Genomic DNA, 25709 nt, shown 5'->3' on the forward strand with positions numbered 1-25709 from the left:
GGGCACAGTCGTGCAGACGCCAGGTGTATTTGTGTTGTGAATCAGTGTGGTGAAGGCCAGGGCTACTAAAGGCAGATGTCTGGTATGTGGATCCATCTTTGACAAAGTTTGGATGTTGTTTATTTGCCTGGGAGAAGCGTAAAGCCAACTCTAGGTTGGCGGCGCCTCAGGAATCGAGTTGCTTTTACTACCAGGTAGGACAAAACTCTCAAAAATAACAAATATTTCTTTCATATTTTTGGGGGGGTTCCAAGGGTAATATATGATCAGAAATGTGGATATAGTTTATTCTGAAAGGCTAAAGAAAACCTGGCCTCTTTAAAGAACCACTCCAATGAAAATTGTGTTTTTGGTGTTTTTAACATGTGACATTTTTCTGATGATGGAGAACATATATAAAGAAAATTAAGCTTTAAATTGGGTTTCTAAGTATTCCAAATTGTTTTGAATCAGGAGCAGACGTAAACTGCAGTTGGGAAAAGCTAGTAACTGTGACGTAGGTGCAACATTTGGTGGGCCACAAGCTCCCTGTTCCGCTCTATTTCTAATTCATCCACTTACAGACAAATAGATCCATGTACATTTTCCTCATCTCAGCTGGCATGTGGCTCAAAACTGTGCATTGCTCGCCATTTTTATTACTCCAGTAATGCTATGTTGTTGTGAGGAACTGTAAGATAGCAGCAAGACATGTAAAGAAATGGATGATGGGTAATGGAGGAGGAGGGAGGGATTCCTGATTAAATCCTTTGCTCTACAGAAACTATGTCCAAGAAAACAACACAGGTTTTTGGATTTTGCCTAAAAATGACATAATCATAATTGAAAGACCACTGGGAACACTTTTACAATACATCAAAAGATGATTGGAATGGAATTTTAAGCAGTAAAAGGTGCTAAAACTACCCTACTGGAAAGGAAAAGCTTGCGACGTGCTCACACCTTCCCTGAATGCTTAATACAGTGTGAGATACAAGTCAGAGTCAGTTTAAAACTCCCTTAACTCTCCCTGTTAGCTTTCAGGGGAGAAATGCAGCCAAATCAGAGCGGAATAAATCCATGAAAATGAGCCCCACGTATGAATAAAAATGAGCAATTGTACTATTATTTGCAATTAAATGCTGTTAAAACGTCTGCCTGTAGTGAGATAATTACAGCTGATGAATAAAAGAGATGACAATACAATCAGCTCCCTCCTGCAATGTCACATTCCTCACCTGTATTCCAATGAGAACCGCGTCAGCTCGGTACCGTTGTAGATCCATTTGAATTCCAGGGGCCAGCTGCCTTCAGCCATGCAGGTGAGGACCAGGCGGTTTCCCTCCAGGTGGACCTGAGTCTGTGGGGGCTCCATCTTAAAATAAGGAGGGACATCATCTACAAGGAAGAGAAGATGAATGGAGTCATCATAATGAGTAAAAAGAGGAAAATGCCTCATTTTTGTGACTCATGAGAGAATTTCACAATAAAATATCACCTGTTAGCAGAAAACAATAGCTCCAGACATTTTGTGTTTTGGGAACTTGAAGACCAACATGAAAGAAATGCTTGAAGGACAAAGAATAAATAACTCATTTCAAGCTGCTTTCAAAGAAGTAAAAAGAGCAATTTGTGCTAAAACGGTTTAAATGAGCAAGTCTATAGCACCAAAGTGCAAAAAAATAGCTTTTTTTTCTAAAGAACACTAAGATTGAGAGGGGCTAAAGCAAGAAGAGAGGAAGCAAATTGAGAAAAATAAAGCAATAAAAATATATATAGAATGCAAGCCATTTAGATAAAAACCTCTGAAGCCATGGGAGGTAGCAGAGGTGAGGTTGGTTTAGAAAATGCAAACTTTCCCCATCTTAAACCCCCTTCTCTGACAGCATGAGTTATGCTCTTTGCCTCCCTTCATTTATCTTTATAGTTCTCTAATGCATCCAGATTATAAAGGCCCCATCTGCAACGCTGCACACAGCCAGTGCAGCCACAGAGAGCCTTTAAGGTGATGCGCAGAGTCCAGGGCTGAGTTCCGAGACAAAGTGCTTTCATTTGAGCTGATGAAAAAGGCATGATCGGATCTATTGATCTGTCTGCCTCACCAGCCGTGGGCGACACTGAGCCAATTGTGCCAGTGTTTGTGTAGGGCTAATTAAAGTCTGTATTAATAGTTGCGGTAAGTCGTAGCACCCCGGTTCCAAGTCCGCCACACCAGTTGACTCACCTTCACGACTGCTCCGCGGTGCCTCTCCTGTTCCCCACACCCATATAAAAGTTCATACTCGAGATTTATGAGAGCAGATGCAGAGGATGGTGTGGTGGAATTGGGTGAATGTAAGGGCAGCCTCACCGAGCAGGCAAGGGGACACAGAAAATTGAACCTGATTGAAACTGTAAATAAAAGAATGACTGTGGACCCCTGTATTTCCCAAAGGCGGTCATGCGAGCAGAGTACAAACATATTTAACAGAACTCGCATACCTGTCATCTCTTAGACTGCCTATCTGCAGCCTATTCCCTTTTCAATCACATGAATCATAAGAGGGCAAAAACAGCCATTATTACATCAATGTCTGTCTTGTCTTTTTCTTTGTTTTGTTTTCCTAGCGACAACGCTCACACTTCTGCTCTTGCATCCTTATTTACCCCAGCCACGACCCTTCCCAGGGAGGAGCTTTTATTTGTAACACATGCCATTGTACGCTCAGATGTCTGCACGCGCACGTGCACTACGATTCCAAAGCAATAACATATCCACGGGCAAAGGCCCGCCACTTCCAGCTGAATCGAGGGTTGGGTGGCTATGAGCACTTAGCAGAGCTGCTCCATCAACTAGCTAACATTACAGACCTGGCCATGCAAAACTTTACCTCCCACATTGATCGTCTGAAGCAAGAAAAACACATAACCCAAACTTACTGATGTGATATTGTGGTGCAGCGAATTGAATTCCCTGTAATCACCACTGCGGTTATCTGCTGTGGTTCTGCTCATGTGATCAAATTCCTTTCAGCCTCAAATGACCCATTCAAATGAAACTTGATGATAAATGTCTGGAATCTTATCTTTAACGCTACAGACCACTTTCATATTTAGAGCTAAGTGTATATGCAGGAAGAATGCCGGATGAAACAAGAGGAGAGTCAATGTTTTTACCTAGAAAAGAAGACAGATTCTAAACAAAAGTCGGGTATAGAAACAGCTGGTATCGATGATCAGTGAAGACATTTTTTTTTTTTGTAGTGTAATGACTCAAATACAATTAGTGCCTTTGTTCTGGTCCAGACAGGCACCAAAACGGGACACATAGGTCACCAGAAAGTTTGTGGAAGACGATTATATATATATAAAAGCAGTAGGAAATGAAACCAATTATAATAAAAGCCCAAAACAGACAAAATAAGAAATAAAAAAGGAAAGGGGATAGAAACCTTAGTCAAACATGAAATAAGACAGTGAAACAGTCAACCTAGTCAAACTGACGGTGGGAGTGAAGCAGCAGGCTGTCTAATCAAGTCTAAACTAAATAAATAAATAAATAATTCCAAACCCAAATCTGAAAAAACAAAACCCAGCAATATGTGGTGGCAGAGGACAAAGGGAAATGACACAAAAACAAGCACAGAACCAAACTCCCTGGATCATGACTCTTCTGGCTTATATCCCCAAAAGGGGCCAATCAAGGTAATTAGGCCACACCTGCCAGGTGAGCAGAATAACAGAGAGGGGCAGGGAAAGGTAAGAGCACAGTACATTGACTGTATATGAGAACTGGACTGAGTGACCCCTTCTCCCTTGCGTTCCAAATAGAAAGTGCCCAAAAATCCCATTGACTTCTATAGAAAAATAACCAGCTTTCACTCAGTCATTGTATCAGTCAGAATAACCCTTCTTGCTCTGTTACCTTTAGTTCTAACATGCTCTTACTATTTTTTCACGAGTTATAAACTGACCAATCAGGTGCCCTAAAAGAAGTAGGTTGTCTCAAGTCAAACATTCAAAGCAGGGGTGTAGGGGGAATCAATTTGGCGATATATCACAATATTTCTTTTAGTGATACTTGAATCGATTTAAAATGTTGACATGACAATATTTTTTCATTATTCATGAGCGACATTCAGTGTCTTCCTTTTGCTTTCCACCCAAACATCCGACCACTAGTTGGCAGCACAGCACACTGTGTCTCTTTGAGCAGCTCTACACCACATCAGAACAACAACAAGTTCTGTTAAATGTTCAGTACTACTTAATTTGACTTGGGATGGGTACTAAACCAAAACTCTTATACAGTCAATGGTGAAGTAGGATGTCTCAACAGCCTACTGCTGAAACAAAACAAGAGCAAACACAGATGTCTATGTTTTTATTTGTAGCTGTGAACTCAGACATAATTACGCATTATCTGGCTGTACAAAGTTCAGCTGCTACGCTGACCTGTCACTGCCAAAGGAGTCGGCTATGTCTGCTTGTACATGAATTCAGGCCTTTGTGTCCCTGTGATAGAAGAGAACATGCATCCTCACTACAGAACACTTGTTTCTGACATTACAGCAGGGTGGTTGCACTGGATCAAGGGAACATTATTCTAGGATAGACAGCGAAAGGGAGGAAGAGAGGCAGAGAAGAGTGGTTGGGGAGAGAGGCTGTGTTCTTCATTTCAATGAAGAATATGGAGGCAGTTAAAGGTCTGGCAGCTGCACGGCAGCTTTTGCATCCAGGTGGAAAGCTGCAATCCTGGACAAGAAGCTCCTGCAGCACTATGACCAGAGATAAAGGGAGGCTGCAGATTCGTGGAAGACCTAAACTGGCACACGAGGACTGGGGAGGGCTGTTAATGCGGCTGCTGTGCTAAGCATCTGCCCCCAACAGCCAATCTCCAGCACCACATCCCATTCACCACAGATATAAAAACACCTTATTCTAACCTGACAGCTGAGGTTGAATGGTGGCACAACTCCAGTCGGGTCCCCTGCTGCATGCGCAGAATTTTAATGGCTGTGAGACAAAGACTACAGGCACCGGGGCAGCTTTATATACCAAAGCCCATTGTGCTCCCTGTTGCACCATGCTGGCAAGCAATCACACAGACGGTGTTCACATTCAGCTTTTGTCTGGTATTTTTTGCATTTGCTTATTTTGTGGCTCACCTCCTAACCTCAGCTTCATTCCAGCAGCAGGGAGATCTTCCTGCTCGCTGTTTAATCCTCAAGCAACTGCATGCAAGCCTTTGTAGCCTTGTCCTGTTTGGCACGGCGGCGCTGAGACTCAGCAAAAAAAGTGAACAGTGAGGACTCGCTCGTCGAAACCTTTGGGTGTCTCCCGTTAACCAGCCTCGTCCATCTTCACAGCCGGCCATTTTTCTACACCTCTTTTTCTACGCACATAAGTTCCCCTCCCAATCGATCAGATGCACCCCACAACCCATCACGTCACCCGGGGAAATTTAGAGCTGTCATTTAGCTCCTCTAGTTGGTCTTTACCATGTCAGATGGGTCACGGTTGTTCCTTCTGATGGGGGTTATGCAACTGTCATGGGAGTGACCTTGCCCTAATAATGGACTTGTGAAAGTGTGAGATTGAAAGGAGGTAGGAAGAGAGTAAAAGGAAGTGAAAGAAACTCTTCCTTTATCAGGAATGCATTCGACCACGCTTGCTGAATATTGTGTCATTATTTTGCATCTTTCTGCAGGAAAAGTTGAAATGTGAATGCTGGGGAGAAGCATTAACCCATTTGAAGAGAGATATTAAGACAAAAAGAAAACAAACACATGGAATATATATCTACACCTGTGAAAACAGTCATTTCTGAAGGTCAGGCTGATCAGAAGCTGCTGTCACCGTGACAGCAGGTAACGATTTACACTCCATCTCTTAGGTGAGTAAGAAAGCAAGCCGACATGAAAGGAGGGATTAGAAAAGGGAGCCAACAGTGGAAGACAGAGAAGAGGAAAAGAGAGTGACAGTGAAACAGATGGTGGGAGAAATGCAAGGTTTAATGGTTAAAAAGAAGGAGAGATTGAGAAATGATGGAGAGTCAGGGTGATATGAGGGACTGAGGTGCCAGGAAACAGAGAAGAGAGACGGGGTGTCCTCCAGATACAGCCGGCAAGGTGAAGTAACACATTAGAGAAGAAGCCAAACAAGCAGGCCTGGCTGAAAGACAGGGAAGGGAGATGGAGAACCTCCGCGCAGCCCTACATTCAGTTATAGAAATGGCCCATGGATCAGCATCTGCGCACTGTTTGTGAGTGCCCATCCATCCCAGTTTGATGCATCCCAGCAGTACTCCTGCTGTATTTATAGCTTTTATGCAAATCATAATTCTTCACCATTTAGGATCGGCAACAAGAGATCTTTTGTGTCTGCTGTGGCAATATAGACGTCACGCTCTGAGCTGACAGTAGTAAATGAAAAAAGACTTTGGAGTTTTATGTTAAGTCGTTAAAGATGTTTTTCTTTTTGATGCTGCTTCGATGTTGCAGAATAAGTCCTTGGGTCAGAGGCATCTCGTCTGTGTTTAGTGGGCTGCCACAGGTTAATTGATGTGTAATTGATGAGATTAATTGAGGTGTAATGTAGCGTGGTGACATGTCTGGGATCCCACTTGCTGCAGGGCTTGTGAAGGTGTGCCTGCGTGTCTATGTGAGGCTGCAGCAGCACAATTAGAAGCACTACTGTAGAATCCAGCCAACAAATGTAGATTTAATTAGGACTAAAGACAGAGCTGGAGGCAACTCAATGGGCAGCAGATTGAATTATCTGGACACACAGTCCAGCAGGAGGCGGCCTGGACAAATTCACAGTCGCACACATATCTTTCTGTTTGGAATTCTTCCTGGTTTGCCTCACAGTTTTCCTTCACCTCCACTTTGCTGCTTCAAACCCACTTCCTTTTCCATGTTGAGCATCTTCTCTCTTACTTTGCAGCCATGGTCTCTCCCAGCAAAGTAGTTTTCACATACTCACTCCAAACCCTCTCATCAGCTGTCATCTCATTTTGCACACTTTTACTCTCCATGTCGCTTCCCTCTGAGCCCTCTCTTTGTGCCACTCTTTAGTATGTATCCTCTATCTTGTAGTCCTACTCTCTCATTCTTCTCAGCAGCAGCAGTATATTGTATGCCGCACCAAGGGACGTGTCTGTGATATCCAGGAGCCTAATTAGCGAGTCCAGCTACTGGCAGAGAGCGCAGCACGCTGTGGAGCACAGGCACAAGGCCCGGCCTCAATTAATGAGACCTCGCACACCCACAGCAACCATTACACGCCCTCTGCAGCATCCAGTCTCCAGTCAGCTCAGCCTTGTACGATGAGCGGCAACAAAACCACAGCTGAGCAACTGTGACTAAATGCGAGAAAGTTGCGTCTGGAGTGGTCAAAGACTAGCTTTGAGCAGGATAAAGAAGGGATTTTTGTCAGACTTTGTCACATGAGTAAGATTTATGTCTTGGAGCAGCACTGAGCTGTGAATGTTTTATCACCATCAACAGATCAGGCTTTTTTCTTACTTTCTGGGAACAGAATATACATGAAAAATGATTCTTGGTAAGAGGTCAGAACTTGGAGAGGTCCTATAAGTAAAACATAAGAAATGAACCTGATGTCGGTCTGGACATCAAAGTGTTACTTCAACACCCTGTGACAGGCAGCTTATTCAATGTAGGGAAAGATGTGAAGGTTGGATGCCAGATCTTGTCTTTTTCAGTACAGAGGTGCCAAGTGAGGGAGGAAAGAAGGAGGAAATAAATCCACCTCCACATATAAATGACAGCAGGTTAAAGAAATACAGTAGCAAATGAAATATAGGAGGAGGAGTGCCAAGTGGCTTTTTCTCCAGGCACGAGAGGATTGAAAATAGGCCCAAGTGGATTTGGAAAGTAGGGCAAAGACAAATGGAATAAATAAATAAAATAAACAAACACATTTAAATGTGAATTCCACAAGGCCCTGGGTCATTAGAGTTAATACTGTGCGTAATGCCATCTGCAGCGATTGTTTACACTAGCCTGGATAATTAGATCCTAATTAGTGGATGGTATGGTGAGGGAAACAATATTTCACACGCGTTGAGATGGAAATAATCAGATGCACCTGCAAAGCTGTTCTGCCAGCCCATCTTGGGAGCTGTGGATCGCTCTGTGAAGATGTAGCTATTAGACAGCTCAAGATGTATCTGTTTGATACGCATAAAACAATCTGCTTTGGCTTTGTTTTATTTCCCAATCATTAGCATAAAAGATGTTGAAACAAATTTATTTTTCTGCAGTTTTAATATTGAGACATAATGAAAAATGATCTGTTTTTATCAGCTCTAAAATTTGATTTATTGCAGGCCTACATGAACAATAATAGATGATATATTTACCATCACTTTGGCTGTACATCTTAACTTTGTGTCTTTTGCTTTGTTAAATTTCATATACAGTAAAGGACACTTTCATTCAACATTATTAACATTACATGCTCTTTTTAACAACTGTCTAGCATAGGGGTGGAAAGATTATAATTTGGGCTAGTTTTGACAATTTATTTTTCAACACAATTATGTGCATAAGTAACCAGGTTACATTCAGTTTTCTTAGAATCAAGCTGTCCACCACCAGAACCTACACATTCTCACTCCCAACTTGTCATATATGGATGTGTGGTGTGGGCCCCCTCCGTGTCACTTTTCTGCATTTTCTGCAAGGTTGGGGACACTTAAAACCTCAGAATATTACGAGTTGGGAGTGAGAATGCGTTGCCAGCACACACGATAAAAGAAACCAGTTTTTCTGTGTAAGATTTTTGTCAGGAACTAGTGGTGAAGGACCCAAAATGTTGAAGACCAGGCTTGCTGACAGAAGCTAAATATTTAATGAATAAATAAGAAAATAAAACACACAATCCTCACAGTACCACTCCCCAAAAGGGCAGATTCCAGATGCCCTAACACTCTGAAGGAGGAGACCCAGGGCAAAAACAAAACTAGAAAAAAGTTCAAGTTCCTGTAGCACTGAGAAGTTACATGGAGATTCCCTCCACAGGAACAGACCTGCAGAGGAGCAGCCCCAATAAATATACTCAGGGACAAGAAGCATGAAGAGGAGCAGCCCCGGTCAACCTCCTCTGGGGCAAAAAACATGAACAAGGGGGATGAATGGCAACCATCCTCAGAGACAGGGAAAGGGAAAAATGGCACTGATGAACCTCCTCAGGAACAGACGAGAGAAGATGAGTGACCCTCCTCAGGCCCAAAGAGGAACAGTCCCAATAACTCTCCCCAGGGACAGGAAACATGAAGGGGAGCAGACCCGGGGATCCTCCTTTGGGACAGAAAACATGGCCAAGGGGGATCTTTATGGACAGGAAATATGAATTGGGACACCCTGCTACCCTTCTGAGGAACACAAATGTGAAGAGGAGCGGATCCACTATACAGGAACAGGAGACTTTAAATATGGTCCTGGTAATCCCTCCAGGAATGGATGGAAGGATCTGGCATGACATGAACACGGCTCCAAAGAACCTTTATGTGGCGTGGTATGAACCGCAGTGGTGGCAGAGCAACCACAGCAAAATTCTTCTGTTGGGTCCAAAATGGTCAGGTCATATCGTCAAACTGGTGGTGTAGGATCCAAAAAGCAGGACACCAGGCTTGGTGACAGAAACTAAACATTTAATAAATAAACTTGACAAACTAAAACACTCGATCCTCATAATTTCAGCCAAAGAAATCGGCTTCAGAAGCACAAAGGCAAATAACTTCACCTTCAAAGGGGGAAGCAACTAAATGAAATGTGTTATTAAGTCCCTGTGAGGTAGTGGAGGCACTTTAAAAATATATAACATTTTGACAAAATGTGAAACCATCTTTAAAACAAACAACCCTTGACTGTGCTGTACAGCTCCCCACTGCGGTACTAAAATAAAAGAATAAAGAAGTTGCAAATTTCTATTCATTTTTCACACAATAAGTCTGCCTCTAGGCTCAGATTTATTTCAGTAAATTATAAATAGAGGTATTATGCGTTGTAGTTCATCTGAGGCTTTATTTGACTAATTTAATCCTAATTTTACACATGGTTGGACAGATAAAGTTGTTTTTGTTCAGAAGCATCTTTACCCATTTCAGCGTTGAGGCTCTGAAATATCATCAGGCTAAGTATTCCACATTATCATGTCGCATCCATGCGTTTCTGCTCAACTCATCCCTTTGGGCTATTGAATATATATACAAGACATGCAAAGAGCAAGTAAATAGTGCTTTGCAAAGTGCGATGTGTCACAGTGCCTGCCACTGTAATATACACTTGTGAAATAGTTGGCAATTGTGATTCCTAGCTGTGTGGCAAAGTGCATGGGTGTCAAATGAGGGGAAGAGGCTGGCAGTAAATGCAAATGGTATGGAGCAAGTGACAGAAAAATGAATGACTACCTCCTTTTACTGCGTCCACGGGAGCTGTCAGTCCCGACGGTTCATTCTGTTTGGCCAAAGCGTGAACCGCAATCAGAGTTGCCATGTTTTATTTACCTTTTTTCTTAAAGAAGACAAGGAACTTCATTTCCCAGAGTGAAAGCACGTCAGAGGTTTCTCAGACAGATTACAAAGATTCAATTATCTGTAAGAAATAAGAAAAAAAAAAGGCTTTCGTGGACTTAAAGGTGATCCACGACAGGGAGACGAAGAATGCACGGAGGAGGAAACAACTTTTTCGCATGCGGCTGAAGAGAAGTAGCAACAACACCTTTGTGAACAAGGCTGCCTGTGAGAGCAGAGAGTTCCTGTTCCTAATAGAGACCTCTGTGGAGTGAGAGCTGACACAATAGAGCTAGTCATATTGCTGACCCTCTCCGTCACATTAAAGGAAAGGCTCAAGACCGCTATTTTCCTCCATCATCCCTGCAAATGCACCGAGTTGGGCTTTGTGGAGATGTGACAGCTTCACCACAACTTTCTTCAGAAGCAACCTCAAAGCTGCCACTATCCTTCCAGGCCACACGCCTAACCTGTTAGACACCCACACATCTTTGCTCGCCGCCGTAATGCCTCTGAAGTGCACACGCACAAGGGAGGGTGAAAGAAGGGAGAAAGCTCCGTAGCACTGTGTGAAGATAGTCCGCCACCAGGCAGACAAAGATCTGAGCGCCCTGACATTATGCTAATGGTAGCGTTTGGCTGGTTCTTACATGATTTCACACCACATTGCAGACTCAATTATCAGATAGAGTAACGGGGGCTGAGTGAGAAGCATGCAACTTGAACAAAGCTGGAGAAATTCTAATCCACAGAAGCTAATTGTTTTCCTCTCTTCACATGATTCTTTAAGATGGTTTTGGTGCGAGAAACACCACTTGTTCAAACCGGGTGGGTATAATAGCGTCCTATGTGAATACTATAAAATTATGCATGCTTGAGAGGGAAAATACTGAATAATGATGAGATGCTAATTCTGACTTGCCACACTGGTAGATAAAAGATGTGTATTTCTCTTCTCTCTGCTCTGATTGAGTAAGTGTTCAACTTAGGATAACAAAGTGGAATATTTCTCCATAAATGTTATTATATATTTGTCACACACACAATATCGAGTCTTTGAATGCCTAATTACTCTTCTTATTTCCAAATGCTGTCATCTGTTCACCTTATGATTAATGGAACAAGCTTTTCCACTTGAAAAGATTGGAGCATTTTGATCTACAAATTGTACCCTGCCTTATGAAAAACCAGAGTCCTTAATAAATAGTCCTTGTAATGCTTGCAACACAACTAAAGCTTGGAGAATGTTGCCAACAATGCTATCTAATATATGAGGCTGATGATGCTTTTCTAATTATAACTCTGAGTTGTTATTCCTGTGTTGCTGCAATGACAGAGCGACTTGCTTTCTTACAGTTTGGATAATCACAGCCCCAAAATTCACTGTGTTCCTCCCAAACTGAAGGTTTGCATTGGAAAAATAAAAATCACAAAGTTTGCCCAGATTTTGCTCTTTTATTCCAAAAGAAAGTGTCAGTCTTCATATTCTAAGTCGTGTATATCCTGCAGGTTATCATCAGATGTTACATGAAATAAAAAAATTGGAACACCATGCTTGATCGGGTATTCAGAAAGCTTTTCTCTCCCCTCTCTGTGTTATTGAAATACAGACTCAAAACTTTGTGTTCACTGAACTTCTTCCTCCTCTAAGGATACACAAAGTGCGGGGATTGACCGTTTGCTGGCTGCAATCTCACACTTAAATGTGCATGGTTGATCAAGCAGATATGGCATAATGCTACAGGCGCTCAAGCAAAGGCATGATGGATTTGAAGGCTTAATGCGGCCCTTCACACCACACAGAATTATAGCTTGTGATTTGCATCATAAACGTCTGTTGAATTTCCACTTTTCTAAATGAATATCACTAAATGAAAACCTGACAGAGAGCCAAACGGGGAGGTAAAAGTGAGTTGTACTTTTTTTTTTTTTTTTCATATTTTCCACCCATGATGACAACTAAATCCATATTACTACATCTATAAGCCATGCATAAATACACATCAAAAAGCCCTTTTTTCCAGACCTCATAATCCCTGGATAATCTTTATCTACACCATGAGCAGAACTAAATTGGAGGGAAGATTCGCAAATGAACATATTTACATCAGTTCCATTAGTGAGACACCGAGGAGATACGGCTCAGAGATCGGCTGCCGTTTTGAAATGCCTGTAGGCACTTAAGGATTTTATTCGAAGCACTTTAACTTACCGTGCCACGGCAAGTAATGTGCTTTCATACATATAATGCTGTGTATTTAAACTCTGGATATTAATAAATCATCAGTTTTATTTATTACTTCTCCTTTTGGATAATAAGTAAATCACATGGTTAATCTCTGACACGGATTCAAGGGTTTTCTATGTTGTCGGCGTCACTGAAAGAATTCTGAGGCTTCAATGATTCTGACAGCACAGAAGGTGTTCAGATGTCAATATGTGAAAATGATTACCCCTTTATGGATCAAACGGGAAATGCCTGTAAAGATCTATCCATATATATTTGAATTCTTCTTCAGATTAAAGGAACCTGTACTCCACAGCCTGCTAATGACTCCGAGATCAAAGCCCAACTTGTTCCTGGTTGAGTTGATGGGGGATCATTACCAAATGGTCAACAGGTCATCATTAGCAAGCATGCAACCTTTGTAGCATGCTTACTCAGCTCATTACGAGTCCGCACGTTCCTGCGCGCCTGAGATCTCCACAGTGTGTAGGAGGCACGGCGGTCCGTCCCGCGTCCTGCTTCCTCACAAATAAATGCCTCTCCCGCCTCATCTATTGTACCTCCTGCCTCCATCAGCTCACTCTCCATCTATTACGATCCAACAGGATGATCTCCGTGGCTGAAGCTCATTGTAAAACCCTAGCCTTGCTGATTCAATAGGCTCTGGAGAGTTTTGACAATGACCAATTCACTCATGACTATTATTCATCACAAAACCTTTCCAGCGCTCCAATAAAACCCACCGCCCACCTTTCCCACTCTGTTTGGTATGCTGTAACAATCCATCACTTCCAAATGTTGTGGTGCCCCTACCAAACGAAGCGTGCGCACACAGGCGCATGCTTTCTTTCCCCCCTCGCATACACTTTTCTCCCACTGAACAAACTCTTTCTCACCTCAGAAATTGCTATTTTGGTGCGGGGCTATTCCTTCTCTCAGCGGTTTCGCATTAATTCTTTCTCCCTTTGCAAACATTCACTCATAGCCCCCACTTGCGTCTACCTTCTCCGCTGCTCTATTCTGCTGCCAATTCTGCCTTTCCTTTCCTCACTGTCAGATGCCACCCTTCGCCTACCCCACGCCTGACTGCTTTGACAGGACCCTAGATTCAGCCGGGGAGGTATTTGATCCCCCCACGGAGTGCAGCGTTGGCAGCGGGGTCGTCTCTCCAACCACCGGACGTAGAGCCCTGAGCCACCAATTAAAAAGTCATGAAGGCTTTTAAGGGCATGCAGGACTGCAGTCTCCCCTGCTCCCATGGACTGGCTGCCTGAAAATAGTCTTTGTGTTCTTGAGACAACAGTAGAGAACGCAGAGGGGTGGGGGGGTTGAGGAGATGCGGGTTAACAGAGCAGCAGTGCGTGGGCCACTTCCCCTCTCCCCTGTGTTTTTAAACAGCACTCTCTCGGCCCCTCACGTCCTTAAATCAGATGAAACAACCGCCATCTATATGCATGGCTCATCTCACGGCTGGACCATGCGCACGCTTTGTTAGAAAGCTTTTAATCATGTGAGGCAACGGCTAAAGCAGGTGCCTCCCTGCCTCCTTTTTAATCAAGAAAGGAAGATTTCCATAAAGGAGGATGGCGTTCTGCGTATTTCTATGTACACCCTGCCTACACATTTCTGCTTTTTACACCGGAACATTAAACCTTAAATGTAGTAGAGCCGTTTTCTCTCAGGGTGTGTTAATGGACAGACTAAGAATGTGAGCTACTTTTCTTTCAGGAAAACAAAATTTAAGTATGTGACCATTTGAGTAGATTTCCTTTTAGACAGATTTAAAGTTCCCCTATGACAATTTTTTTAACTAAAAAAAAAAAACTTTCCCAATAGTGTTTTAATTATGATTATGAAGTTTTTAGCCAAAATTCCACAACCTAAATGTCTTAAAAAGCCATTTTTCATGTTGATCTGAAGGCTCTGTTTCCAAAATCTCGTCTGAGGGGGCGTGGCTTTCGGAGCTGAGCTGAGCAGCTCCGCCCCTGATCCCCTCCATCCTGTCTGATTATGATAGCTCTGTCTCGTTGTATAAATTTTCATACTACATAAAAATGTCAAGCAATAGCTGTCAAGCCGTATGGTTTTGATCCAGATGTCAGCTCGGACGAGGAAGTGAAGATCTTCATGGACCGAACTTCCTCCAAAAGCCTGATTCTTTCTCCTTCCAGCTAATTATTGAATCTTTGTTGACGTTGCTGTGACCAATACATTAAATCCATTGGTTTCTCAGAGCAGAGTCTTTGGGAAAATAATGAAAGCTAACATCAAAATAGTCTTTCATTGATTTACAATCCTCATCAAGAAGCTTCGTGGATTCTCGCAGAGATTTTACATGCTAACTGCTACCATAAGTATTAAACTCACACAAAAATCCAGTGACGGCGGCTCATTTGACAGCAGTCTATGGGAAGATGCCATCTTCTCTTCTCTGGCACCTTAGCTAGGTACACTAGCCGGGGCAGATGAAGCGTTTTGTGCATGTGCAGCAGAGCTGTTGTGAGGTAAAGAAGATCATTAATTCAAAAAGAGCCTTTCTGTAACAGTTTGACTGACAACGATTTAAAAGGAGAAATAGTCAGAAATGCAAAAACAAAATTATTTCTTATTGCATTTGGTATCTTTTATAAGAAAAATGCCACACATACATGTTAAAAACGTAAAAAAAAACATGATTTTTATCGGAGGGGGACTTTAACAATATAAGAAATAAAAAATATATATGTAATAGCCAGAATCCCGGAGGTCAACGGGATGACTGTTTTAATCCCCCACACACTTTGTGAGCTGCCCAAATAGCTGCTTGACTACACAAAAGACACAAATGATTTGACCTAAAGTCTTAATTAGTTTCTGGTTTAAGGAAACAAAGACAAATTGCCCTTAAAAAATGGGGTTTTCAACCACATCAGAGTCATTAAAGTATTTCTTTTTATAACTAAAGCAATAGTTTTTCACCTTCATTCAGCAAGCCTTAAATGTTTAAAGTACTCATGGAAAGATTACAAAAATAAGAAGAAAGGGTGGGCTCTCAGCATTAGGTCAGTTGAACCGACAGCAAGGATCTATACTTTTGTGACAAATAGTAGCCAGTCACTAATGGAATCAATAAGGCCTTGCAAATATTTACAGGACAAGAAAGCCTTAAGGCAATCAATTCCAATCTATAGGACGATGGAGAGCTTTAGTGCGGCTGTGTTTCAGGTTAGAAAAATCAATAGAGTCAGCTTTGGAAAAAAAAATAGAGGGGAGGGGAACAACTTTGCAGTGGCACCCCTCAATCTTTCACTCAAATGCTCTCCTTCCTTCCATCATCCTGACCTTTGTGTCGATTCCTCTTTTTCCAAAGTCCAAGTTTGACATCGCTGCATGTGCCTCGCAGCAGGTGTGGGGAACCACAGAGAGCGCATACAGCACGGTGGTGTGGAGCAGCCTTTGAAGGAGGAGGCAGCCAGTGGATGTGACAGCTTCTCAAAAGCCTGGGAGATAACAGCATTTGCCTGTGGAAGTCTTAACAGGTAAAAAGGTAAAGTAAGGGGGTAAATGGAGGACTGAGAAGGATCTGAAAATTCTCTGGGTGATTGGACTTTACAAAAAAAAAAAATGTGTTGTTCAGTTTCTGCTTGGTAATGGAAAAGTGGGCTGATTGACAGAAAGAAAGAAAGAAAAGGGATACAGGGAATGCAAATTAAAGTTTAACTGATTGCTTCCATTTCTCCTTTTTTCTGCACAGGGTTTTAATCCTGATGCTTTGGAGTAACCAGTTCAAAATTATGTATTAAATTGGCAGAAAATAGGGAATTAAATGGGTATATTGCAGGAGAAGACAAAATATTACTCATCTTCGATGCCATAATGAGCTCTGATAAATAAAAATAATGTCAAGTTAGTCTGTATGCAGATGACATCAGGCCTTCTATCTTACCCCAGGCTCACACTGTATCCGGACTGGCTCCATGTGGCAACCTCCCCAGTCAGCAAGGCCAAGTGGGGCCAATATGGTTTAAAAGTGGGCGTAAAGTTGGGACAAACCCAATCGGGGCCCACATTTCCTGCCCACCTTTAAGCTATATGGGCCCACCTGGACTTGCTGGCTGGGTGAATCCAAGTTCTTCAGCAAATACGCAGACGGTCACTCTGCGGGATTTGTAATCGGGAGGTGGCAGCCACATTTTTACACAAGTGCAGAGGTTTCTCTAAAAGCTGACAAATGGCCACCCGGGCACATTTTAAGGTTGTGCCGTGGCAGTAACAGAGACAAAATCGGACGACAGTAGGGCGACAGCAGGGCGACCACACGCCGCCTGCCACCTGGTAGTCCAGGGCTTTATAAAAAGCGGACTACATTCATGACCACGAGAGAGAATAATAATATACTTTCCATCAAACTCATTTTGACAGGTGACCTTTGACCTTACACTATTAATCAAATACATTTGACAGATGTGTTTGATTTAAAGTATATTCCTATTCTCTCTTACACAGCAATTATTAAAAAAAAAAAAACAGATGGCATGTTGAAATCTTAAAGATTCTGCCGATCCCTCCTCATCGCATAGTGGAAGTGGCATTTTTGAACTAGTTTTTTTGGGAGTGAACATCACTCTGATGAGTGTGATTTGCTTTTCTCGTCAACCACACTCCTACAGAGGACAATCAGACATCTTCTGCCGGTGGCAATCAGCCCTCCCCCCTCCCTTTGTGCCAACATGCATGAGGGAAAACTGCGCACAAGTTAAATAGCCACACCAAACCCTCTGGTGGGCAACATTAGCATAAATGGATCATTCTGAAGGCTGCTGGGAGGCTAGACAGCTGCTTCATAAGGCCATGCAAACAAAGTGGAGCCACATGTCGCTGTTCCATCACACTGCCAGTGCCCCTGAGCTTCAACACCTAAGTACCTGGTCGACTGCTTCATCACCCAAAGTGCCGACCTGCCTCTGTGTGTTTTACAGTATTGACAAATCAGGCACATCCATGCATTAATCAGCTGTTATCTACAGTTTCATTTTGCAATGTAGGCATCATGCAGATGCTGCATGGTCCATGCTTTGAAAAATGACTGTATCCTTGTGTGATAGATACTTCACAGCACGGCTCAATTAACTGAATTTTTCAACTGAGCCGCACAAGAAATCCATAAAACAGATCAAACCCAAAATGTGCACAAGCGCGCGTGTTTGTGGGCTCGCCAAAGAGAGCAAACAGGCGAGACACACAGAGAAAGAGACCGACCGCACAAACTGGAGAGTCCACTTAGCATATGTGGTTCGACTGCCAACTTACGAAAAATGTCAATTACTCTCTGTGCATTTGAAACTTTTATGAATGCATCAAGGCTGTATCAAAGCCTTCCACCTCCCGGCTCCCATGGAAATGTTTTCTCGCTCAAAAAAAAAAAAAAAAAAAATCAGCTTTAATTATTAAAACTCGGGCTTCAACTTTATTAGTGTTTTTCAGAACTTCCTTCAAATTGTTGTCGGACTGGCTGCCGAGCATACCAAAATGAATTTATTGATTCCTACCTGCCCCCCCCCAATACACACATGCACACTGTCAAAATTTCAAACCTAATGGATTTAGTGAAAGTTTTGTCATGCATTTCAAAGAAAAGTGGAATTTAGAAAAGACAGAGTGGATAATTTTAAGTGTGGATGAGAAAAGGACAAAACGAGGTGATTTCTGAGCCGACATATTAGAAATGCTAGTCACAAACTGAACTAAACCAGTCCGTCTGACTCCATAGCAGAGAGCTGCATGTATAGCTCCCTCTAATACTTCAGAAAGACAGTAAGACAGACATCTCTGATCTTTACTTCCAAAAGCAAGACTGTTTTAATCCTATCCTGATCAAAGGCAGCAGCAAACTTTGCTTCATTTTCATTAGGAGAGGATAGAAGACTACAGGGAACCTCTTCCCGCCTCCTCAGCTCTGAATAGTTTGATCAATCAATAGCAGACCTCAAGCTCAGGCCAGTTGTGCTTCTCTTCTTGTCACTACTCCCAGATAAATGCAGCGATGGAGCAGTGGCACCAGAAGTACTCGTTTCATTAAAGCAGACTTTGCTCTGGGAGTGAACCAAATTATACTATTTTGTTATGCTCTGCTCCAGCAGAACGTCTGGTGCCTGACAAACTCCAGAATTTAGGTTGATGGATCAAAACAAGAAAAGGAAGTTTAAATCCTGGTGAGAGGACAAGGGTGAGCTGCTAGTCGAGCACAACTTTAGCTACTGTCTGCCTGGGTAATCTTCCTAATCACAATCTAAACCTGCAGAACAATTGACCTATTTTCACAAGCTTTCTTATCTCTGAATGCATGCCCATATCTCATTTAGAAGTGTTAGAAATCCCTTTTGAATCTAGGTGATCTGTTCCCACCAACCTGTCTCCACATTCCTCTAATCCACTCTGATCTCATCCATTGCATATCAGCCAGACAATGTCATGTTTATAAATTACCCAGCAGCCTCTGCTGGAATTTTTCTACATATTGGCACAAAATGTCAGGCCATCTTTTCTTTTTTATGAAAAGTTCTGTTACAAGAGGAGTTTAATTCCCTTTCAAAAACAATTTTTTAAAATAAATAATATTTTTTTGCCTTTAGTTTTATATAAAACATATTGTGGAGACTTCAAGGTTTCTGGCTTTCTTATAACAATCATAAGAAAATACAAAATACATTTTTTAAACTCTTGAAACTCAAAACAGTCTAAACAGGCTTGTGCTGCTTTTCAGTTTTCGATGACCCTAATAGTGCAACGAGGGTGAAATTAACAAGACAGATAAAGCCTGGAAAATGGCAAACCTATAGCATAAAAAAAACAGCTGACCTTCAAGAAGTTTGTAAAGAAGTTAGAATGAAATGTTTTGCTATGCAGCAGCACCTGCACGAATGTGACCTTCTGTGGGAGTCACAAACAGAGAAAAAAATATTCTTCCCACCGCAAAATTAACCATCAGATGGTTGCAGATGAATATTCAAATGCTCACTTTGGCAAGCAAGTCTTATTGCCCCATAAAATAGCAGCAGGTTATTCGCCACACAAACCAAAGATTTTTCAAAATAGGAGAAAAATAAGACATAAAGCTTTAGACTTGGGTGCAGCCAAGGGCATAGATGAGAGAAAAACGGAAACAACTGAGGGAAGGGAAAGCTGTTTATTCTGGCAGTAGTCAATACACCATCTCTTAACAAAAATGAACCTAAAAATGAAACTCAATAATTGTTCACAAAGCACAAGCAAAAGGTTCTGACACAGCCCTCACTGTCCCCCTGTCAATCTGAGGTGTCGGAGAGAGCCCGAATACACAAACAGACGAGTTTAAATGATCCTTTACTCCAAAGGAAAACAAGGTGAAATTGGTGCTGTGACAGATAACCTAAAAACAAAAAAGTTGTAGTGGAAAACAGGTCAAGCAAATGCACAAGAGAGAGGTGAAATGTGGATTTGTCTGCGAGTAAATGAAGAAGAAGAATATGTATGGCACAACAAGACAATTGCCCCGATGACAATCTGCAAAGGAGACACGATGGGAAAAAGGAATGAAAAACATGAATTTGAAACATATATGGATGAGATAAAACCTGTCAGAACAACAGGATGAGGATGGCAAGAGGAGGATGACTGGATCATCCACTTCATGACTTTTGAAAAGAAGGTCATTCTCGAGGTTTCTTTTACAGGTTTCTTTTTAGATTTTTGGAGCCAGCAGGAATATTTGTAACACTTGAGAGTGTGAATGGACAGGCCCCGCCCCTTTAGACTAACGTTTACACGTGATAAACATCTTGCAACTTGTTGCATTTATGTTTACACCCCCTCCAACACATACACGATTTTGTAACAATCCTCAAACTTTCTTAACCCTCTACTCTCTTTATCTTTTCCACCTAGTCCAAAAAAAAAAAGTATACAAACAAAATCTATTTAAAGTTTAGCCTCAAATACAAAAGGGGTTTATACATATATGCACCGTGAGGGTCAAACTCCCTATTGTCACAGTAAAATCTGACCAAGACAAGAGGCCTTCAGCTTTTATCTGTTTGCTCAGGACCAAGAAAAGACATGTCTGTAGAAGAGGACGTTTGTGTTGTAAACAAACATGGCTGCCGTTAGCATGGAGCGAGATGATCTTCTGAGTGAGTTTTTGTTTATTTATTTTTTTAAAGTGACTATTCACATTTGTGGCCAGTGTATGTAAATGCTGCTAGTTTCATTAAATGTATGACTTTCAAAAAACAAATGTAAATGATTGAAAAATTCAACAGAAACTTAAAACCAAAGCTTAGACTTAAATGTAAGGGTTTATCCACACAAATATATTGTTTTTTTTTAATAGTAAAACTTAAAAGACGGTTAGCCATCACTGGCAAGTCCACTCCTCTGCCAGAAAAATCAATGCCCACATTGCACCACTAAAAAAAGTCAATAAATGACATTTTTTTTCTGCAAAATGGCTTCACCCCAAACTCTCAAGACCTACAGAACCACAGATCCTCTGAAGATTGGGGATTTTAATTCTTTGGACTCAGTTTAATTTGGATTTTCTTGTTATGTTAAGTACTGACTGCTTCTGTTTTTATCTGGATTCTGTGACTTCCTGCTCTGCCACTTGTCTTCTTCACACCTGGCTTTAGTTTGCAATCTCCACGGCGGTTTGTTAATTAACCCTCAGTCAGTATATAAGTCTGTGGTCGACTCTCATCGATTTACATGGCATCAATTTGCCTCTGATCGCTGGTATTGTCGGGCTTTCAGAAACATGACAGGTTCTGCTCTGACTTTCATTTAATGTTCAACAGATAATCCTGCAGGAAATTAGATGCAATGTCAATAGCAGGTTGTCTGCCGCATTAATAAGCAGCTGCAGTTCCAAAATTCCTTAAAAGCTGCTACAAAGAGCAACAGATTGGGCGACACCAGCTCATTTGTCCAGATAAATAATGATAATATCTATTGCTGAAAGTGAAACAGTAATTTCAATGACAAAATGTCAATCTAAAAAAATTGGATATGCTAGAGGCCAATCATTAATATGTGTGTGTGTCTTTACCAGACTGACATTCTACCTGTATAGCTGAAGGGTGTTCCTGAAGGATTACTATCACTGTGGCAGTCTGACTGGAGATTAACAAAATAATTTTTTTCTTGGCTGGATCCAGCCTGACTCTTTTTTTTTTTATTCCGTCTGCATCCCATCTCAATGAGACGAGAGGGGATGGGCTCTCCACAGCATTAGCAACTGTAGCATATTAGTCAGCGTGAGCCGCCGTCTCTTGTAATGAGTCAGTCTGCCCCCCTCATGTCTTGCTGTCACCAGGCCAGGCAGATCAGATGTGAAAACTTTGGTGAATTTCTTGTGGAGGAAATAAAAGATGGCACCCCACCAATTTGACAACCTTATCCTCGATCCTGTCAACTCTACCAGCAGGATCGAGGGATAAAATGTAAAACATATATCATTTACAAGCACAACAAAAACTGCCTTTTTGTTAATCCATAGAAATTCTTCTGACTTAGGCAGTTGAGCTCTTTGGAGTCCATAAAACGACTTCAAATGAATCCAGCAGCAGCTAATTTTCCTTATATTTTTACTTTTTTTCTATTTCTCTGCAAGAAAATGATACGTGTCTGGCAATCATCTGAGAAAGAAGCACAAAGACACGTTCTGAGGCATCCACAGAAAGCCAACAGCTAAACAGGCATAGTTTAATTTTTTTTTTTTTTACTCCCATCTTGGGTGTGTGAGTCCTGCTCAGGGAGTGCGTGAGGTGTAGACAGAAGCGACGCCACCAGCTGCTGACCTTTACTAGCATCGCATAGCAGCAGGGAGCGCCTCAGTTTACCTGACTCACATTTTGAAAACAGCTAATCAAAAGGTCCCCATGGGTTACTGCCTATAAGGAGGCTGAGTGTGCACTAGTGTGTGCGTGGACTTGGTCAGCACGTGTGGACGTATGTGTCTGCATGCATAATTTTACCCGTATAGCGCTTTGATTATGTCATGACAAGTCGACGAGGAGAAGAAAATTACCTCTTTCATTCGCTACAGAGTGTATGTGGGCTGCAGGAACCCTCAAAGTGGGTGTGAGTCTGTGGGATTTAATAAATCAAATCTGAGTTTTGGGCTTGTCCTTTAATTTGCAGCAACCGCACTGATGCTCTGATAACTACTGCATTTCGGCGCCAAAACCACACCTTAAAAAATGTTCAAAGGTCAAACGAGTCTGTCCGCAAACGTCTGAATTTAAATTAAAACTGCATCTGCGCTCAGGCTGCTTTCATCTCGGGGAGCCGGCTTAATTTTACTGACATTGTCCATGAAAGACCTGACAGTAAAATGCTGCAATGATTTAACTTTGTTGTTTGAAAAATCCTAGCACTGATCCAAATGAACCCAAAGTGACGGTTTCTGCAACTTCTGCAGCAAACATCTAAATTTAGCTTTGACTTCAGGAGAAATAGTATTTAAGACTAAAGTTCTGCTGGAGAAAAGAGCACAATTACACCAAAGAAATCCACTTTCCCACAACCTAACCCGCTTCTGAGAATCCTTTTGCCCTTTTCCCATAAAAAGGAATCCATCCCACCTCGTGACTCTTGTTAAACCTCAAAATCCCTAATAGTCAGGAGTGTTCCTTGACAGAGGTATTAACGAATGCCCTAATAAGGATTTAATTCCCCTGTTTTATACTAAATTAAGTATGTAGATTAGAAAACTTGAAGATATTTAGTAATACCTCATGCTTCTCTAATACAATTATTTACAACCCAGTTGAATTTATATCAAAAAGTCATAGAACCAGCAACTTTCCTGATTTTTTTTTAAGACAAAAGGTAGATGTTTTGGTAGAAGTTCTTATCCAGTGAGGTAACGCTGTCAAATCACAGAAGCAGAAGGAACATTTCTTTGTTCTGCGCAAGATTAATTGTTCCTCGGGTTGAGAAAGAGAGGTAAAAGGAAAGCTGACGATTTGAACACTACAGGATAAGATCTCACTTGTGTCAAGCCCGGGAACGAGAAAGCGTTGGATGAGAGGCAGAGTATGGAAGCGCGGTAAAGGTGGTGGTGGTGGGAGGGAGTGGCCAGGCTCCTATTATAGCCCCCGGAAAGCAGGAACTCAATCAGCGGCCAGACGTGGGGCCCTTTGTGCCGCAGTGTAATGGGAATTGTGAGATTTTATTAAGAGAGAGCAATTGCATGTGCTCCTCATCAGGGTTTTCATTGTGGAACCGGTGGTCACAATGGCGTTCGGAAAGACAGACACAAGGTATTTACTGTCTCACACTCTGAAGAAAAGACAGCTCCCAGAAATGGGGTTTCACTCTGAAGCTAGGAGCTCTGTTGCCTATAATTGTCACAGCATCCTCTTGTTCGATCTGTTTCCATCTCCGTCGCTCTCACTCTATTTTTCTACGGCCTTTCTCCTCCCCCTGCTACCCTCAATCTAACTACTTCATTTCTTCGCTCTTTCATTTATCTCCTTCCGTCCGTCTGTCAGTGCGGTGGGGTTTTATGACAGATTTTCCCCTCGGCAGCTTTTGTCTTATGATGGTTGCATATATTGCGACAGAGTAAGAGAAAGGCAAAGGTCTGAGAAGACATCACCTCACAAAGGTGTGTCAAGCTAAGTAGTAATGGACCTGTCCGTGTTGGTTTGGTGCTGTCACAGCCAGAATTTCTGAAGCAGAGGCGGCAAAGTACAAGAGGGAACAGTTAAAGTCTTCCCTCAGGCAGCATACGCATATAAAGGACAACAAATTGCTGTTGGTCTGACCTGATGTACACGCACCCATCTTAGTTAATTTACATGTTAGATCAAATAATATGGCTTTTCCTTACATGGTTAATCTAGGAGGGGAACGAAAACTACACATTTTGCATAGAAACGACACTTGTGGAGCGAACTTCCATTAAAGTCCTATTTTGATCCTATTTTGTGAAAGCATTTCTAGTGGTCTTTCAATTGTCAGAATGTCATTTTTAGCCAAAATTAAAAAAAAAAAACTTGAATCATTTTCTAGGACAGTTCTTCAGTGGTTCATTAGTCGTCCTGCTTTAAGTTGTGGGCGGGACTGTTGGTTGGAGTAACCCCATTCCTAATTCCATCATCCATCTGTTTAAAGTTGCTCCTGCTAGCTTACAGCCCCTCACAACCTAATATTATCGGTGCAACAAAAATGGCGAGCAATATAGGAGCCACTCAGCTGTACAGTTTTGAGCCAAATGCTAGTTTGGATAAGAGAAATCAACATGCACTTGGATGTATTTCTCATGCATCAGAATGGAGTGCAGCAGAGGGCTTGTGGTCCGCCGATCACTCAGGGAGGCAGATGACTATTTGAACACCCTGTGATTTTGCAGGTTCTCCCACTTAGAAGTCAAGGAAGGGTCTGAAATTTTCATCTAAGGTGCATATCCAGTGTGAGGGAATTCAGATTCGGCCAGAATCTATAGAAAAAAATCAAGCATTAGCATTAGCCGACTGATAGGAAATTCCATTATATGTTAGCATCAAGCTAGTGGATTTTAGCATTGTGTGTTAGAAAAATCTCTACTTTCATGGAACAGTTACTAAACTAGTAAGCTTAGATGAATTCAGATTGATTTATTGATTTAATCAACCCGGCCCTACTTATGTACGAAATACGGAAGTACCATATAACAAATCAAAGTTTGCTTGATCAACATGCGGCGATGATCTCGTTTCTTCTTTAAAACATCAGCAGTGTGGGAGTATTTTAAAGTCATTGAGAGCGACAAAAGACTTCAGCAAATATGCAATGAAAACGTCAAAAATGTATTTATGCATTACTTACAAAATAATGAAAAACTCAGCATCCGCATTTGATATTCAGTAACTATTCGGCATTTGGCCAAGCGTTTAAATCTTAATTTAACTTTGGATTTCAATTTAATTTTGTGTAACCCTATAGTGCAAAGTACATGTATTGGTATAATTAATTAAGGAGGCC

General features: G+C 41.8%; 1 protein-coding gene across 8 annotated transcripts in view; it reads right to left on the minus strand.

The window, feature by feature from the left end:
- sdk2a (sidekick cell adhesion molecule 2a) overlaps positions 1-25709 on the minus strand; it is an 89134-nt gene that overhangs the window by 36624 nt on the left and 26801 nt on the right. For all 8 annotated transcript variants that reach the window (XR_004948329.1, XR_004948328.1, XM_024271668.2 and 5 more), the window contains exon 2: positions 1218-1377. Coding sequence is in view for 6 of the 8 variants with exons in the window: in XM_024271668.2 (XP_024127436.1) it covers positions 1218-1377 (160 nt within the window). In the remaining 2 variants the exon portion in view is untranslated. The remainder of the gene's footprint in view (positions 1-1217; positions 1378-25709) is intronic.

Source organism: Oryzias melastigma, linkage group LG8, assembly GCF_002922805.2.
Source record: "Oryzias melastigma strain HK-1 linkage group LG8, ASM292280v2, whole genome shotgun sequence".
In the NCBI taxonomy this organism is placed as follows: domain Eukaryota; kingdom Metazoa; phylum Chordata; class Actinopteri; order Beloniformes; family Adrianichthyidae; genus Oryzias; species Oryzias melastigma.